At 39.0% G+C, this 16,252-nt stretch overlaps 1 protein-coding gene across 1 annotated transcript; it reads left to right on the top strand.

The window, feature by feature from the left end:
• The first annotated feature begins 1,203 nt into the window (after positions 1-1,203).
• LOC139939541 (26S proteasome non-ATPase regulatory subunit 13-like) lies at positions 1,204-15,529 on the top strand. Its single transcript, XM_071935542.1, has 10 exons — positions 1,204-1,343; positions 3,775-3,853; positions 4,665-4,755; positions 6,395-6,525; positions 7,670-7,841; positions 9,427-9,506; positions 10,719-10,844; positions 12,014-12,157; positions 13,028-13,144; positions 13,907-15,529. Exons 1-10 carry the CDS (start codon positions 1,246-1,248, stop codon positions 14,006-14,008), a joined length of 1,140 nt encoding a protein of 379 aa, XP_071791643.1. The 5' UTR covers positions 1,204-1,245; the 3' UTR covers positions 14,009-15,529.
• Positions 15,530-16,252: the final 723 nt, after the last annotated feature.

Raw genomic sequence — 16,252 nt, 5'->3', positions numbered from 1 at the left:
GTTTTTGTTTGCTACTAAATCCTGAGAATCACGTGGACATTTGGTTGGTAATCCTGTTTTTTATTAAGGACACAGTTTCATGTTTAAGCAAATTTTTGTGCTTAACAGCTCTATGAAATTGGGCCCTATTTTGATCAAGCGACTTCGTCCTCTGTTCCACACGTGGGCTAAATCGAGGATTGGATATAGAGGGCGCCATGGGCAGAAGAAGTGTGTTGTACCACAAAACCTGTGGCTTCCAGTTTGTATTTTACAAATATTGACTGCTTCGAGTGATATGGTTAAAACTACGACTCCCGAGGTGATCCCCGGAGCGTTCTAAAATGGAACGGTTCGGGGACCACCGATGGAGTCGTAGTTTTAACCATATCACGAGTTAAAGCAGGCAATATTTGTTTTATAACACCCCAACAGACTATTAATTGTATCATCTTAGTACGCGTAACTTTCATACGCGCGTTTCAGATACACAGATGCACAACTGATTAGGTTCGAGGTGAGTAAAAAGACGTCTGGGTACTGTCTGGGTACTGTCTGGGTACTGTGATAGTCGTCGGACTATCACACGGCAAACGATGCACTATCATACGGACGCCGTCTAGGAAAATTACACTATTTAGAGGGAAAACTACCTCGAAGGTGCGAAACAGGAAAAATCTCCCCCCCCCCCCAATTTGATAATGATGTTTCCCTTTGAACTGCAGCTGCAAGAGTTCTAAATTCTTTTAGTATTTTTTAATGTTAGTATTTTGTACTGTGTACGCAGTTTGTTTAGAGGGGTGCACCCATTGTTTTGTTGACGGGTGCTCGTTTACGGTCATCGACCTTATCACAAACGTGGAACGATCGTGCATGTTGGTTTAGCTAGCGATTTTTCTAGTGCATGCCAATTAATATATTTTTGAACATATAGCAGTCTTGGTATCTCCACTACAGGAGGGTTGCACCTCCTCTAGATGTTACCTCCATTAAATTAATTGTGTACCTTATTTATTACTTCTTCTTTTTTTAAACTTGTATAACTATTGAGATTTTATGTATGTTTCAAGTTAAACCAATCATACAAACGAACAAGCAAACAAACACCCCCCCCCGTCCCCACCGCCCCCACCAACACGTTCAACAGTTTGCGCTTGCGTATTGGGTTTTTGCGGAAAATATGTCATGAACAGCACGCCCTCAAGAGCTAGTTTCCTCTCATTTTCGAGCTTTTATTGTGTATCGGTACATGTGTGAGTCGACAAAATGAAGGACATTTCGGGATTTTTAAACGAGCAACAGAGGCAAAGTAGCCCAGAAATCGCTACAGAATGGACGGAAATGGAAGAAATGTACAACAAAAAGTAAGTTTGTAAATGATGGTAATTGCTGGTGGTTTTTGGAGGAGATTTTGTAAACATTTCGAAAGGGCTACCGTCTGCGTCTGGGTCGTGAGTCAGCAAACCAGCCATTGTGTGTGTGTGTGTGTTGCGGCGCATGTTGCCTAGATTCCGGACAGTTAAATCACCAACAAATTATAACCTTCAAAAGACGTAGCTATGTGTCACCAATGAACCGAGCAAGCTTGTCCAGAGTATTTGTCGGAAAAGTTTCCGTATGGCGCCACCACTTTTTCATTCGAAATAAAATAATATAGTATCTAATAGACCCAGTGACTGGTGGGGCGCTGTACTCCTTTTAAACAATTTTTGACTTCATCTGTCGTACTAGCGCCCCAGGGAACGGCACAGAATTTTAACAAAAACCCTGTTTTTCGCGACACCCAGCCACAAAAAATGCCTCAAAATGACAAAAAGACCAAACAAACTAGCTCAAAAATCGCCTACTCTATTCTCGATACGTCTAGGATGTAACATCAGGCATTTATTTGTACTCACGATCATTTTTTAAACTCCAAATCGATGATTTTTAGCTCCGCATCGTTTTTAACAAGTATCTAATTTACCTGATTGATATATCCCTTTTTGTAAAAATGAGTGAAAAAGTGGTGGCGCCATACGGAAAGTTATCCTATTTGTCATTATTTAAAACATGTACTTTAAATTCTATCAATTTTGCTGTTATTTTGGCATTTTTCATGTTTTTGCTGGCTTTAAAAATATTATTGTTTAAATTAAGTTTTATTAATTAGTAAGTTAGGTAGGGCTATCAGTCACTCAGTATCAAGTTAGACCCAGTAACTGGGGCGCTGTATTCCTTTTTCGAAATTTTTGACATTTTCTGTCATACTAGCGCCCCAGCCAAAGCTGCACGTTTTCTGTGGTAAGGGCAACATTTCATAACAAAGATATACATGTCGCACCAAAAATGTCCCAAAATGGCGGAAAAAAACAAACGAATTGCCTTCGAAACTGCCAACTTAAGATGCCCCAAAATTTGTTATAATAAATGTTATATCTTAAACATATGCCACGGAGAGCAGAGGCCAGTTGGCAGTTTTGAAGGTAATTTGTTTGGTTTTTCCATCATTTTGGGGCATTTTTTATGTGACATGTATAATTTTTTTATGAAATGTTGCCCTTACCACAGAAAACGTGCAGCTTTGGCTGGGGCGCTAGTATGACAGAAAATGTCAAAATTTCGAAAAAGGAATACAGCGCCCCAGTTACTGGGTCTAGGCCTATCTATTCTTTCTAAATCTAATTCTAAGTTCGACTGTGTTGACTGTTGCCATTGGTAATAATACTAATTGGTTTGGTCTTTGGATAATTTTACGCACTTCGCCACGAATGTATCCGCCCTTTTTTAACTCCAATTTCAGCGCTTGGCCAACCCAAAAATAAAGCGTTCAACATATTTATTAGGAAATCAAAAAACGTGCGATGAGACACAAAAACAATGTTCAGTAAGTAAAGTACCGAGTAGAAAATTGCATTTTTGGTCATTGTTTTTTAATGTCCCTCAACAAAAAAGAAATGCAGACATTATGAGTGTAAATTGAGTGCGTGAGGAAAGTTTTGGTTGTGTTGTGTAGTACGAAGGAAACTTCAGTTATTGATGGCTAACGGTCGTAAAACTTTCACCTATCAATGCCAATTTTCAAAACGCATCTATTGCGTTAAGGAGGCCCAAAATATTAGACCCCTATATAAGGCTCACGGGGAAGCCTTGTTATAGTTTCTAGAAGTATTGATATGTTTGCCATAATTTTAATGTTGACAATGTTGCACCTTTCACTCAACTCGAAAGCTGGTTTATACGGTAACGCGGACACTCAATGGTCGAGTTGGCATAAAAATAAATGCTCTTGCAGTTTAAAGAGGATGGACGCTGACGCATCATTGGCGCGACCAAAACAATCGTTTGCATAAGTTTCTTTATCAGAGGTGGGAAAAAATTCTTAAATTTTGCAAGTATTAACCGGAAGCTGAGGTCAAGTTTTATTCACGGTTTTTCTTTGTTATTTTGTGGATTTGATTGTATTTTTTTATATTTTCTTTAAAGTCAAACATTGCCAACAACATAGTAGTCATTAAAATCAACTGCCTTTTTTTTCTTTGTTGTTAAAGTAAAACACTTCAGTGCCCTAAAACATTCCACAATGTAAATTTTCAGCCCCCATTCAAAGGTAATAATATTACATAATTACGCTGTTTGTTGGACAGGCTAATGAATGACATCAAAACAAAGAAAATTGTGCAAAATTAAACAAATGAGTTCATATTTTTAATGTCAAACAATAATTGAGCCAAGCAAGAAGTATCTGAAATATCAAGAACAGTCTCATAGCCTTGTTAACAATAAACCAATGGACTATTTTCTCCTCTCCTACAGACTCTGGCATCAATTAACAGTGAAGCTTCTCACATTTGTAAAAGACTCGTCATTTGCAGAAGGGGATGGTTTAATCAAGGTAAGTTCGTATAATCTTTAAGGTTTTCTCTGACATACAGATCAGGGCTGGATCGTAGAGACACCTTTAAAGTGTGTAATTCTAAGCACAATACGAATCAAGATGGCAATGTTTATAACTCACCATACATTTACAATTGTACATGTCGATGAATCCCAGTGCTTTGTGAAAACAAGCCCTAGAACACCATTTTGACATCGTCATGAATTTTCTTGTACAATCAAACATTACTAGTTATGGGTAGAAAAAGAAATTAATTAATAAAATTACAGTAAAGTGACTTGTGTATAAAGTGTATAAAGGTGTGGAAACCTTGATAATTGTACACAGTCTGGGCGATTTCAGCAACCTTCGCGCCTCCAGAAAAGTCCGTGGGAACACAGGGCACTAAGGTCTGAGCAGGACCATGAGGCCCTGGCCATTCTAAAATTACAAAGTTATAAGAACTATGTAGAAAATAAACAATAATCTGGGACTAGTACAAAATAAAATTACAGTGAACTTTCAGGTACAACCATCGTATAAAGTTCACATCAAGATTATCCAAGACTTGACCTAGCAGTAAAACAAGGCTTGCTCAATGATTACTTAAGGGACTTTACCAAAACTCTTTTGGAAAAAATGTTGGCTCTGAGAAGAACTAATGTAATTTCCGGTTCCTCTCTTCCCCCAAAAAAGTTTAACACATGGTTGTCTTCAGTAAACATAGTTTTTCTTATGAAAAACACCATGCAAAGCTTCAAACATTATATGGAGTACATTTCTCAAGCCCAGTATTATTTCACACTCAATTTTGTCTTTGACTCCACAGCTGTATGAGAATTTCCTGAGTGATTTTGAGCATCGGATCAACCCTCTCTCACTCACAGAAATGGCCATCATTATTGTTAAACAGATCAAAGGTAAAAGTGATGTCTCCACCTTAACTTTATCAAAATCCACTTAACTCTAGCACTGGTTGAGTCTGAGTTACAATGTCTGTTTGTATTGTCAACTTACTGGCAGGGGCTTCTTCTGACATTAAATTTCATTTACTGCATTGTCCAGCTTCCTTATCTGGCACACATATTTTGTGTTTTCCCTTTTTTGATCATTTGGTCATTAACCAGCTCAACAAGAAAGTTCATCTAGTCACTGGTCTCTGATAGAATTTGTCCCTGGTTTACAGTATTCATTTCAGTAACACTCCTCACTAATGACGTACATTTTGCTCAAAGTACCAGGCTGTAAGACGAACATTCCACCACTTGCGCGATCACCACATCATCAACACGCCAAACTGCACTTAAGTAGTACATGTATGGTCAGTACATGCGAGTTAATATAAAATTTGCGTACGTCAGTGAAGTTTGACCAGTGGTCTGAGATCCGAATACTAAGCTCCTATTTTTAGCTGTAGTGAGGAGTGCTATTAAGAGATTATTTTTGGTGAACAATCTGAGGTTTAAAGTGTAGCTTTTTGGAGCGGAAGTTGTAGGCTACATGTAGCTGGCTAGGCCAATATGAGACTTTCTGTGATGATAGGTGGCAGCAGACTTACCGGGTGAAGCCATTCTCAGAATTATGCGCTTGTTCACAACTATGTAAACAATGAAAATTTTCCCGGTAAGTGTGCTGCCACCTAACGTTGGAAAGTCTCCCATTCAGCAGAAGTCTTATGTGTTACTGTTTTGCCACAACTACAGTGTGTATACTTAGGAATGGTTCAACTTTAGTGAGATCAGCCCAACTATAATTGGAGTGTTCAATAGATGAGGTGCAACATCACCACTTACATTCGGCCAGCTGACCACTGTTAAAAAAAGCACATTGGAATTTGAACTTCAAATTTTCATCAGACTGCTTGGGATGCATTGGCTCAATCTGTTTTTGAAGAGCTGTATATATTTACTGCCACATATCTCCTAATTTGACCCTACCAGTAAATTGCCACCCTAATAGTATGAGCTTTGGTTGACATTATTTCATTTCTATAGATAAATATGGTTGAAAAATTTCAGACTTTTGTCTGAAGTCAGAAGTTCTTATGTGTGCCTTATGAAAAATGTAGCTATTGTATTCTTCATAGATTACAAGGAAGCCGCGCTCTTTGTTCAACATCCTAAGTACTGTGGATGCTGTTTCCCCAAAAAGCTCCTTAAAATCTCCTACTCTACCACTTACCAAACAGTGAAAATGCCAACATCTCAGTGCTTCCTAACATCCTAGTTTCAGACTAGTTGTCAGCAATGCCTCTTGCACCTGTAACAAACACTGAACTGAAGAAGAGTTTTCCACTTAATTCAATTCAGTTCAAGTACACATTTATTTCTTACTTCCATAACAAAAAAACAACAACTACATGTATTACGGTAAAGCAAAAAATATCATGAAATACTAGTAAACATAAACGTAATAAATAGAGTATGGGGCCGTTTTGGTAATCATAAGCTTGTAAAAAACAGCCGAACAGACAAAGAATCAAGCTGAAGGGACAGATGAACATAAGACATGGCACAACAAGTTTTTTATTTTCGAGTTGTTTCCGTATTCCTCCCCCAGAATACCCAGAAGCGCTAGCTTATCTGGATAAAATCAGAGAAAAGGTGAAGGGAAATGAAGAAGCCGTAATCCTTTGTATGACCTGCTCAGCTATGATGAAACTAGGGGTCAATGACCTGGAAGGTACCAAGGTGAGTTTAATAGCTCGCAAGCTGCTGACTGTCGAGACCACAAATGGGCAGTGCACACAATAGACCTTTACCATGCTGCCTCCATCTTGGTCATGTCCCTCATATCGAATAACAATAATGAATGCTAACAATCATTTTGAAAATAGGAACCAGACTATTTTGCTCTTCCAGCCTTGGTTTGGTAACATTGATATCAATGGGAGAATTTCAAGATGGCTGCGCCATGATAAAGGTCTATCATGGGCCATGATAAAGGCATCATGACTGGACTACTGCAACAGCCTCTTGACCAGTATCAACAAGAACCTGTAATTTAGGACTGCAGCAAGAGAACAGTGCAAATACGACGACTCCATCACCTGATCTCATGAACTTAAACTGCCTTCAATCTTTCACTGAATGCTCACAGCACACCATAAACTAGCCCCTAAATAGATTACAGACATGCCCAAAATATGATTTCAGTGAAGAGAACTTTGTTCCTCTTCTGCTTCTTCTCTTTTTGTTGAGCCAAGAACTCACTGTTCTACTTGTATGCAAATAGATCAGTCTCTTTCTATGCCCAAGATGTGGATTAGGCTTCCTGCGAATATCAGAAATGCCAGTTCATGCCACACCTCAAGAAACTTTTTAAAGCTTACCTTTTCCAGAAGGCTTAGTAACTATTGAACTGTGCCTAAGCGCCTTAGAGTGCTATATAAATGACTTGTGATTGGTTGATTGATTGATTGATAGTGATGACGTACAAATGGCATTCTTTGTTTCAATAAATGGATGGGAGGTAAAAACAACAGTAAATAATACAAACGATCTCAAAATATGATAATATTGAATTTTACCCTTACACTGATGTGTGTTAGCACTTAGCACTGTGTACTCGGTATTTTCCTGAGTCATGTGAAAAAAACACAGGCGTATTACTCAGGTTTAAAACCAAAATTATCATTCTTTATCCCCGATGCAAACTTCACATCTTTTAAGATCTGTAAATACTCCAAATTCAACAACAAATCACCTTAATCCAAACATATTTATCCAATGAACGATGTTTCATTTTCTAGTCGGATATCAAGCTGCTCAAAACCCTGAAAAGTAATTCTATGACAATTAAACTAAAGATTACTTCTTGTTCTTTTTCTTGCAGACTTTAGTGGAAGAAGCTCAAGTAAAGCTAGATAACCAAGATGGTATCACCACAGTCCATGGTCGCTTCTACAACCTGTCTAGTAATTACTACAAACTCATGGGAGATTACGCCAAGTATTACCGGGACGCACTCAGGTTTCTGGGAGTAACCAAGCTGGAAGAACTAGGTGGTAAGTTTCGGGAATCTTAAAGCATCTCCTATGTTGGCTTTTTTTTAACAAAGAGTATCAATACCTTGCCACATGCATGTATTGCAAACTTATAGATTAACAAACAGGAAAGCTGAAATTTGCCAAACAGCTAAAGTGGCAGTATGCATGAATAGCTTCAAAGCAGATATGAACAGATAACTCCACACACACAGCATTCTCAAAATTGTATTTCCATTTGGTGTTCCTTGTGTGGCATGGTATAGCTCCCCTCCCCTCTCCCATAAGCCTTTTTGAGATATGGCGGACACAATGCTACAACACTGTAAGGTTTGGGTAAATTTGTGTGTATGTACCCAAACCCAGCCCTGATACTTCGGCTTTTAAGGGGCACGGCAGTTTTGCCTTGACTTTTTGTAAAAATTTGGGGCACCAAGGCAATTTTCAAAAATTTGGAAGGGCATCACGGCAATCATAAAAAGTTGCGATGGGCACGACGGCAGTTTGAAAAAAAAACTCTGAGTTGCCTGTAAAAAATAGTTCTTCAAATTTTTCCATTTTCTAACTGTTACCCAATGAAAAAAGAAAGCATTCATCTAACTCAACCAAATAAAGAACAACTACTTACAATACACAATAAATAATTTTTGTTCATACGTAATCCTACTACTGGTCATGCACGTTGTGTAGTTTTTCGTAGAGACTCTAAAATTCCCACGTAACTGCTCCATTTTGACACGATGTTGACAGAATAAATGCATGCGGTGCGCTACGACTATATGCTATACATGATGGTACATCACATGTACCAAGCATGGGGGAAACCACTATCCCAGCATGCACAGCACGTCGAGTCTTTGTCTCAAGGCGCTTAGCGTTGGTTTGCGTAATTTTACCACTAGAGGGCGTTTAATCTCACGCTATCTCTTTGTTCGGAAACGCCCTCTAGCGTTCGATGTTGCGAGTATTTTTTTGTCGCACGCAAAGAACAACAACTAACCGGCCTGAAATCTGCTGCTGTGCCTTACGTGCGTGAAATTGGGGCTTATTTCGCTGCGTGAAATTTACACAGACATCGGGACTTTTTAGCTTATTTTCGAACTTTGACAACGTTGAATATAATTTGTTTTGGGGAGGAAGGGCACGGCGGCAATGATGAGAAAGGGCACGGCAATCATTGACGTGAAAAATTGGGTTTTTGAAGGGCATTGCGGCAATCGGTAGGGGCAACAACGGCAATTGCCGTCGTTGCCGTCGTGAAGTATCAGGGCTGCAAACCAAACGGTACACTCCTATCACGTTCACCATACCTCAATAAGGCTTATTGTATCTTCATTGTGTTCTGGGAATCTCTGGGATTCTTTAGAGGATTTCTGGGGGGGGGGGTGGATTTTTTTTTTTACAGGAGGGGCAGAGTGTGTTATATGGGAATATTAAGGAGGAGGGGGGGGGAGGCATTGTCTCTGCCACTTGTCAGAGATTACAGGTTTTTGTTAATTCATTTGGTAAATAGGTTGATATGTAGGGTAAACCCCTAAGCGACCATGCTTTATTTTGCCTTCGCAGAGAGAAGTAATAAACATTTATGTATTATTTTTTTTTTCAGAGGGTGAGAAAAAAGAGCGAGCCTTCAACCTCTCTTTAGCAGCGTTACTTGGAGAAGGCATCTACAACTTTGGTGAACTGGTGAGTTGGCAAATCAAAATTGATCAATCACCACAATCCTGTTGGAAAATAACTTTTCCTCTTTCCAATAAAAAAAATTATATTGGTACCACAGACTTCAGGATAGTACCATACCTTCCAGGGTAGTACTCAATGTTCATGGGACAGGGTGCACAGGTTTCTTTCGTCCATCTGTCTTGTCTTGTATGGCATCCCCAAGTCAAGCAACTGCTTACTGGAACATACCTATATTTCCACATTTTCATGCATTTACCATTATTAAAGGCAGTGGACACTATTGGTAATTACTCAAAGTAAATGTTAGCATGAAACCTTACTTGGTAACGAGTAATGGGGAGAGGTTGATAGTATAAAACATTGTGAGAAACGGCTCCCTCTGAAGTAATGTAGTTTTCGAGAAAGAAGTAAATTTCCACGAATTTGATTTCAAGACCTCAGATTTAGAAGTTGAGGTCTCGAAACCAAGCATCTGAAAGCACACAACTTCGTGTGACAAGGGTGTTTTTTTCTTTCATTATGATCTCGCAACTCCGACGACCAATTGAGCTAAAATTTTCACAGGTTTGTTATTTTATGCATACGATGAATTACCAATAGTTTTCAGTGTCTTCAATTACCTTATTTTTAAACTGAACTATTTGTGACCTTCTCTGTAAAAATGAGTCAGATCTTGAAATTTTAAAAAATTGAGTTATATGCATGGCTGGAAAGAACACACCAGCAGTAGTTATTTGGTATATACGTCTAAGCTTTTGGGTGCATCGCGTTGCTGAGTTACTCCCATTTGAAATTAGCAATTAAATAATTTTCTGTTAAAAACGAATTACAAGTAAAGTGATGTTCTAAACTACCATTTCGTGCAAAAGGATACAACTTAGACTGAAGTGAGATCAAAAAATTGTTGTATTCATAGCTTTATTGCCTAAAAATAAGTGTTCTAAAGGTTTACCATGCAAATATAAATCTTAAAAAGAAAAAAAGAAAAAAAATGTTTTTAAAATTGTCCACATTAAACTGTCCATTACTCAGTAATGCATTGGGCGACATCTGACTAATTTTCACAGAGTGGGTCACATTTCATCTTACCTGTAAAATGTAACCCTCGAGCTGTAAAATAGAAATCACTGTTGAAACAACTTAATTTAGGGGTGTAAGTAGACATGATTTCAAAGTTGGAAGGGTTAATACTAAAAATGATGTTCTGTTTCTCAGCTGGCACATCCCATCTTGGAGTACCTAAAGACATCCGAGAAGAAATGGTTGGTGGATCTACTCTTTGCATTCAACAGCGGCAATCTGGATCAATTTGAGTCTACCTCAGCTGTCTGGAAGCAACAGGTACAATGAAGAAGGATTGAATCGATCCATTTAAAACTCAGAACAGTAATCCTGAACTGGCTTAGTATATTCTTAGACCAGTATTTCCAGAGTGCTTTAGCAATCGTTAGTTTGTGAAGTGAGAAGGGGTTTACAGTGGAATTACACCATATTCACAATTCCTTAATTGGTAGTTTCTACTATTAAGATGTCCTTCAATACAACAGTGTCAGACTGTGTAATCTCTTGAGCCATATATAGATATCTTTTCCCACCACCTTTTAACATTTTTCTCTGGTCTGTACCTTTACATTCAAGGAGATCACCTGAAAGGAACAAGTTGCCTTGGATTGGTCGAGTTGGTCTTTAAAAATCATTTGTAACCGTTTATTGTAAAATGCATTTGGTTAGAAAGATGGTGTTAAAGTAGAATACAATGGTCCACACAAATGTGCCTCAAAATTGCGTGGTTTCCCTTTTGCTTCGCGAACTAACACGGAGTCAAAAATTTGACTCCCATAAATGGCCAACCGTGTTAGAGGTAAAAGGAAAACCACGCAATTTTGAGTCAAACGTGTGTGGATCATTATATTGTACTTTTAAAATATCTTTAAAATCATATGCATATTATAACAAAGGGTTACAAACACTTTTCGAAGACCAACTCGACCGATCCAAGGCAACGTGTTCTTTTATAAAGATCGCATCATTTCATTGCCCTGATTATACTGCTTAGGATTCCCTTGAATACGAGGGTTACACATTTTCACATTTTTTAGTCCTGTTTATAAATACTGCCCCATCATCTTTCATGGGGGTGTCGTGGCCGAGCGGATAAGAGGACTGAACTCAAGCTCTGGTGTTTCTGTTCAGCAGAGTGTGGGTTTGAATCCCGGTCGTGACATTTGTGTCCTTGAGCAAGACACTTAACCATAAGCTTCTCTCCACCCAGGGGTAAATGGGTATCTGTGAGGGCAGAGTTGGTTTTAGTGATTAATTAGCTTAGTGCGCTACATATTAGGTGGCACAGGCTGTATACTCCCCAGCTGAGATAGTTTAAGGAATGATTTAAGGCCCAGTGACCAGGGGTAATAATGGTGAAGTGCCATGAGCTTGAGCGCTATATAAGAAGCCACTGTTATTATTATTGTTATTTCACCATTCTTCCCTCTTCTCTTTCCTCCATGCAGCCAGATCTTGCTGTCAGTGAGTTACCACTCAGACAAAAGATTTCCCTCCTTTGCCTGATGGAGATGACCTTCAAACGACCGGCCGACAATCGAAGCATCTCGTTTGAGGAGATTGCCCGGGAAGCCAAACTGCCTCTCAATGAAGTATGACATTTTCTTTGCCCCCACCCTTCTGTCCTACATTCAAATCTATGCAACTATATTGAGACTGGTGTGAAAATAGTCTGGTACTATTTGACTGTACACAAATCAGCACTTGAATGTCGTAAAGTTGCTGCTTTTTAAACCAAGTATGAGATGAGACATTACAGATGTTTAGTTTTAGTTTAGTTTTATTAGACTTTACACGGGCATAAAAGTATACAAATCGATACATAAAGATACCAAGAAGCAAAATAGCTAAAAATACCAAGCCAGTGAGTGGCGAGGAGGAACAGGTGACCAGCACCTCTACAAAGCCATCCTGCCACAAAGAATTTCCCCTAATACCCACCCACAGTTAATAACCACCCATCCCACTGTTTAAAAAAACAAAAGCGGGGGGGACGCTTGAAGGCGGGACTGGCAACAATGTGGCACCCAATTGCACACATTCATTTATCTGAATTCAGACTCTGTTATGTCTACTTGGGGAAAAACAGGTGTCATTCTTCTTCAGATGTAAAAAAAGTCTTCTCTAGCACCTTCTCCTAACAAACTAGTCCCAAAATCTAACACTCTTCAGGTTACTAAAAGGTGAAAAAGGCGTCATTTTATACCACTATGTCAGCAATGACCACAGCCCCTCATAGTCACCTACACTATTACCGCCTCGGGGCATATTAATGCGGCAGAGTGGATGGGGCTGTAAAGTAGGTAGAATAACAAACCATCAGCTCCTTAGGAATATGCAGCCCCTGCTGAAAGATATTCAATCCGAGGTGATGAGAAACAATGTAGTCATGTGTCTCACTGTTGAGGATCTTATCCTGATAATAACCTATTGTGTTATTCTGATGATCTTTGTGTTCTCAGGTTGAGATACTGGTGATGAAGGCTTTATCACTGGGTCTGGTGAAGGGATCTATAGACCAGGTGGAGCAGAAAGTGCACATGACATGGGTACAACCAAGAGTGCTGGACCTACAACAGGTACGTGAAGAAATAATGGATTAATCAACAAGTGTTAGTTAATAATAACATTAATGCAGAATTGTTTTGTACTTTATCTTTGAGTTTCTCAAAGCACTCATTATATTTATACAACAGGTATGCAGTGTAAGGTTGAGTGATAAATGACCGTAACAATTTACATGTCGCTGTGGTAAGAATGTGCCAGAAAACATTGACTGGGTTTCCTGCAGACACACGTGTAATCCCGAGTGAAGAAAAGTAATTCCAGTACCATGACCAAGATTTATGAGAGGTTCTGATTTCACAAAGAGTTGGGACAAGTCCTAACTTAGTACTAGTCCTAGGAGATATTAAAAACATGGCAAGTCCTAAGTTAGGTTACTCATCCTAAAGCCCGGTTCATACTTGATGCTAATGCGATTGCAAAGCAAATTTGAGGTGAATTTGACGTCACAAGTGAGTCGAGCAGAGTTCAACTGCTGCGAATTATTTGTTGCGAATTTGTGACGTCAACATTCGCTTCGCATTCGCAGGAAGTATGAACCGGGCTTAACTTGAGATAAAACTAGTCTGAACTCTTTGTGAAATCCACCCCTGGTGTACTTAATGACACTAACTACCAACAAATCCTTCAGAAATTTTCAATGGGATTGGCTGGTACAATTTCCTGTAAAGCTAAGAACCTTCTGCCAGGGCACTTGCTAAATGATGTCATTCCGGGCAGGCTTGTCAACTCCAGATTTAGTTTATTAATGTTTTTCGCCTTTTTTATTTACTCAGATATCAACAATGCAAGGTAAACTACAGCACTGGTGTCTGGATGTCAAGAATATGCAGATTCTCCTGGAAGACAAAGCACATGACATCATTGATAGAATGTAGATAACGAGATAGGTAGTTAATTTACTTTAGTTATGAGTATTACAGTCACTTCAAAATGGGGAGGCTCAAACATGTGTCGTGAAATCGCTTCTGACTGCATCCATACTTCCAGAATATCAGAGGAAATGTTTGTTTATTTAAAGACACTGAACACCACATTGGTAGTTGTCAAAGACCAGTCTTCTCACTTGGTGTAGCTCAACATATGCACAAAACAACAAACCTGTGAAAATGTGAACCCAGTTGGTCGTCAAAGTTGTGAGATAATATTGGAAGACCTCAGAGATAATATTTGAGACCTCAAAATCAAATTCTGAGGTCTCGAAATCAGATTCAAATATTTTGCTGGAAAATTACTTGTATTGAATTGTATTACTGTTGTTCACTTTGGTGTAAATAACCTGTGAAATTAAACTTTCCTCCACCATCACCTGGCCTGGATCTTTAACAGGCAAGGCCATTTCATTTGGCAATGGGTATTTCCATCTGGGAACGGGCGTTTTCGCTGGACAAACTAGGAATCCTGAAGGATTAATGTGGAGTGACAGAAAAGACCAAGGGCAATGGTAGCCATGGCCTCCTATGCGGCAATTGCCTTTGTATTACATCAGGCTTATCTTTCTAATTAATATAGGTTGCAGCTCGTTATGCTACATTAAAATAACATGCTTGGTTATACTGTAATCACAACACTGTATAGCATGAAACCTTGGCCCAATGTCATCAAGCTGTAAAAGATGACAGTATCACTAAAACTGTGTAGGGTACTGCTTGCAATAGTGTAAACTTGATTGGCCCTTAAACCTGGGCCCAATTTCATAGAGCTGCCTTTAAAGACACTGGACACTATTGGTATTGTCAAAAACCAGTCTTCTCACTTGGTGTATCTCAACATATGCATAAAATAACAAACATGTGAAAATTTGAGCTCAATTGGTCGTCGAAGTTGCGAGATAATGAAAGAAAAAAACACCCTTGTCACACGAAGTTGTGTACCTCAAATTCTAAATCTGAGGTCTCGAAGTCAAATTCGTGGAAAATTACTTCTTTCTCCAAAACTTTGTCACTTCAGAGGGAGCTGTTTCTCACATTGTTTTGTACCATCAACCTCTCCCCATTACTCGTCACCAAGTAAGGTTTTATGCTAGTAATCATTTTGAGTAATTACCAATAGTGTCCACTGCCTTTTAGCAGAACATATTGAAAGATGTTAATATAGCATATTGGATGAAGAATCTATACTGTTCAAGCATATCTCTCCATTCATAGTAAATAGGGCTACATGTTGTAAAATTAGATCAATAAGATGTGCTTACAGGTACAAGGTGCTTTATGGCATGAATTTGCTTCCACAAAAGTATAAATTTCTTCATCTTTTTTTTCTTCAAAATGGAGTATGGATGCATTGTGTAAGTTTTTTGTTTCAGATACAAATATGAGCAGAAGCTTTTTTCACCATTTGAATTGTAATTGTGGTAAATGTTTCCATGTACAAAAACTAATAAAAGGAAGACTTCACTATTTGTTGGTCTTGTTTTTATAACTGTTACGTTACATAGACCGTATGCACATGACGTCATTTCAGTAGGGCACCCTCACCTAGAGGTAAAAAGGAAGTTTTTATTGGTCAATATTGTGCGCCGTGCGTACAAATCTGTGCGTTTTGATTGTTTCGTCAATGTTTTTCCTCTAAGATGGCGGCTGGATGACATCAATGCATAAGGTCTATTGTCCAATACAAAGGCAATGTTGATCTCCATATGCATAATACATGCAACAGAACCATTGCAATCGGGCATGTATTTAGGGCTGGTTGCAAAGGGCACCCATACTTTCGGGTGGGGTGTTGGGGGGGGGCGGTTGAGTTGAGTATCAAGGTTTTGCAAGTTTGTAATATTTTGCCCAGTGGCACCATGGAGCTATCCTTCAATAGCTCCTTGCACCTTCTTCGGGTGGGTGGGGCAAGGGATGGCAGTTGCTGCCCCCTGCGACGTCAGCCTACTACTTGACAATAAACTTATTTTATGGCCCTTCTCCATTTGAAAATCTTGGGTCCGCCCCTGCTGGTTAACTTATGGGTCCGGGCACAGAACCATTCCATTAGTTTTATTTGCAATGAACGGGTGGGGGTAGGGAGAGAACATGGCCATAAACAATTATTAGTCACAAAGCTTTGGTAATACATGCCCTGGTCTCAAATATAAATTGTTTCCCTGATGTGATACATTTTCAGGATGAAAATCC

Source organism: Asterias amurensis, chromosome 7 (genome assembly GCF_032118995.1).
Source record: "Asterias amurensis chromosome 7, ASM3211899v1".
Taxonomy (NCBI): Eukaryota; Metazoa; Echinodermata; class Asteroidea; order Forcipulatida; family Asteriidae; genus Asterias; species Asterias amurensis.
The sequence above is the reverse complement of the archived record's forward strand: the minus strand, read 5'-3'. Positions and strand labels throughout refer to the sequence as shown.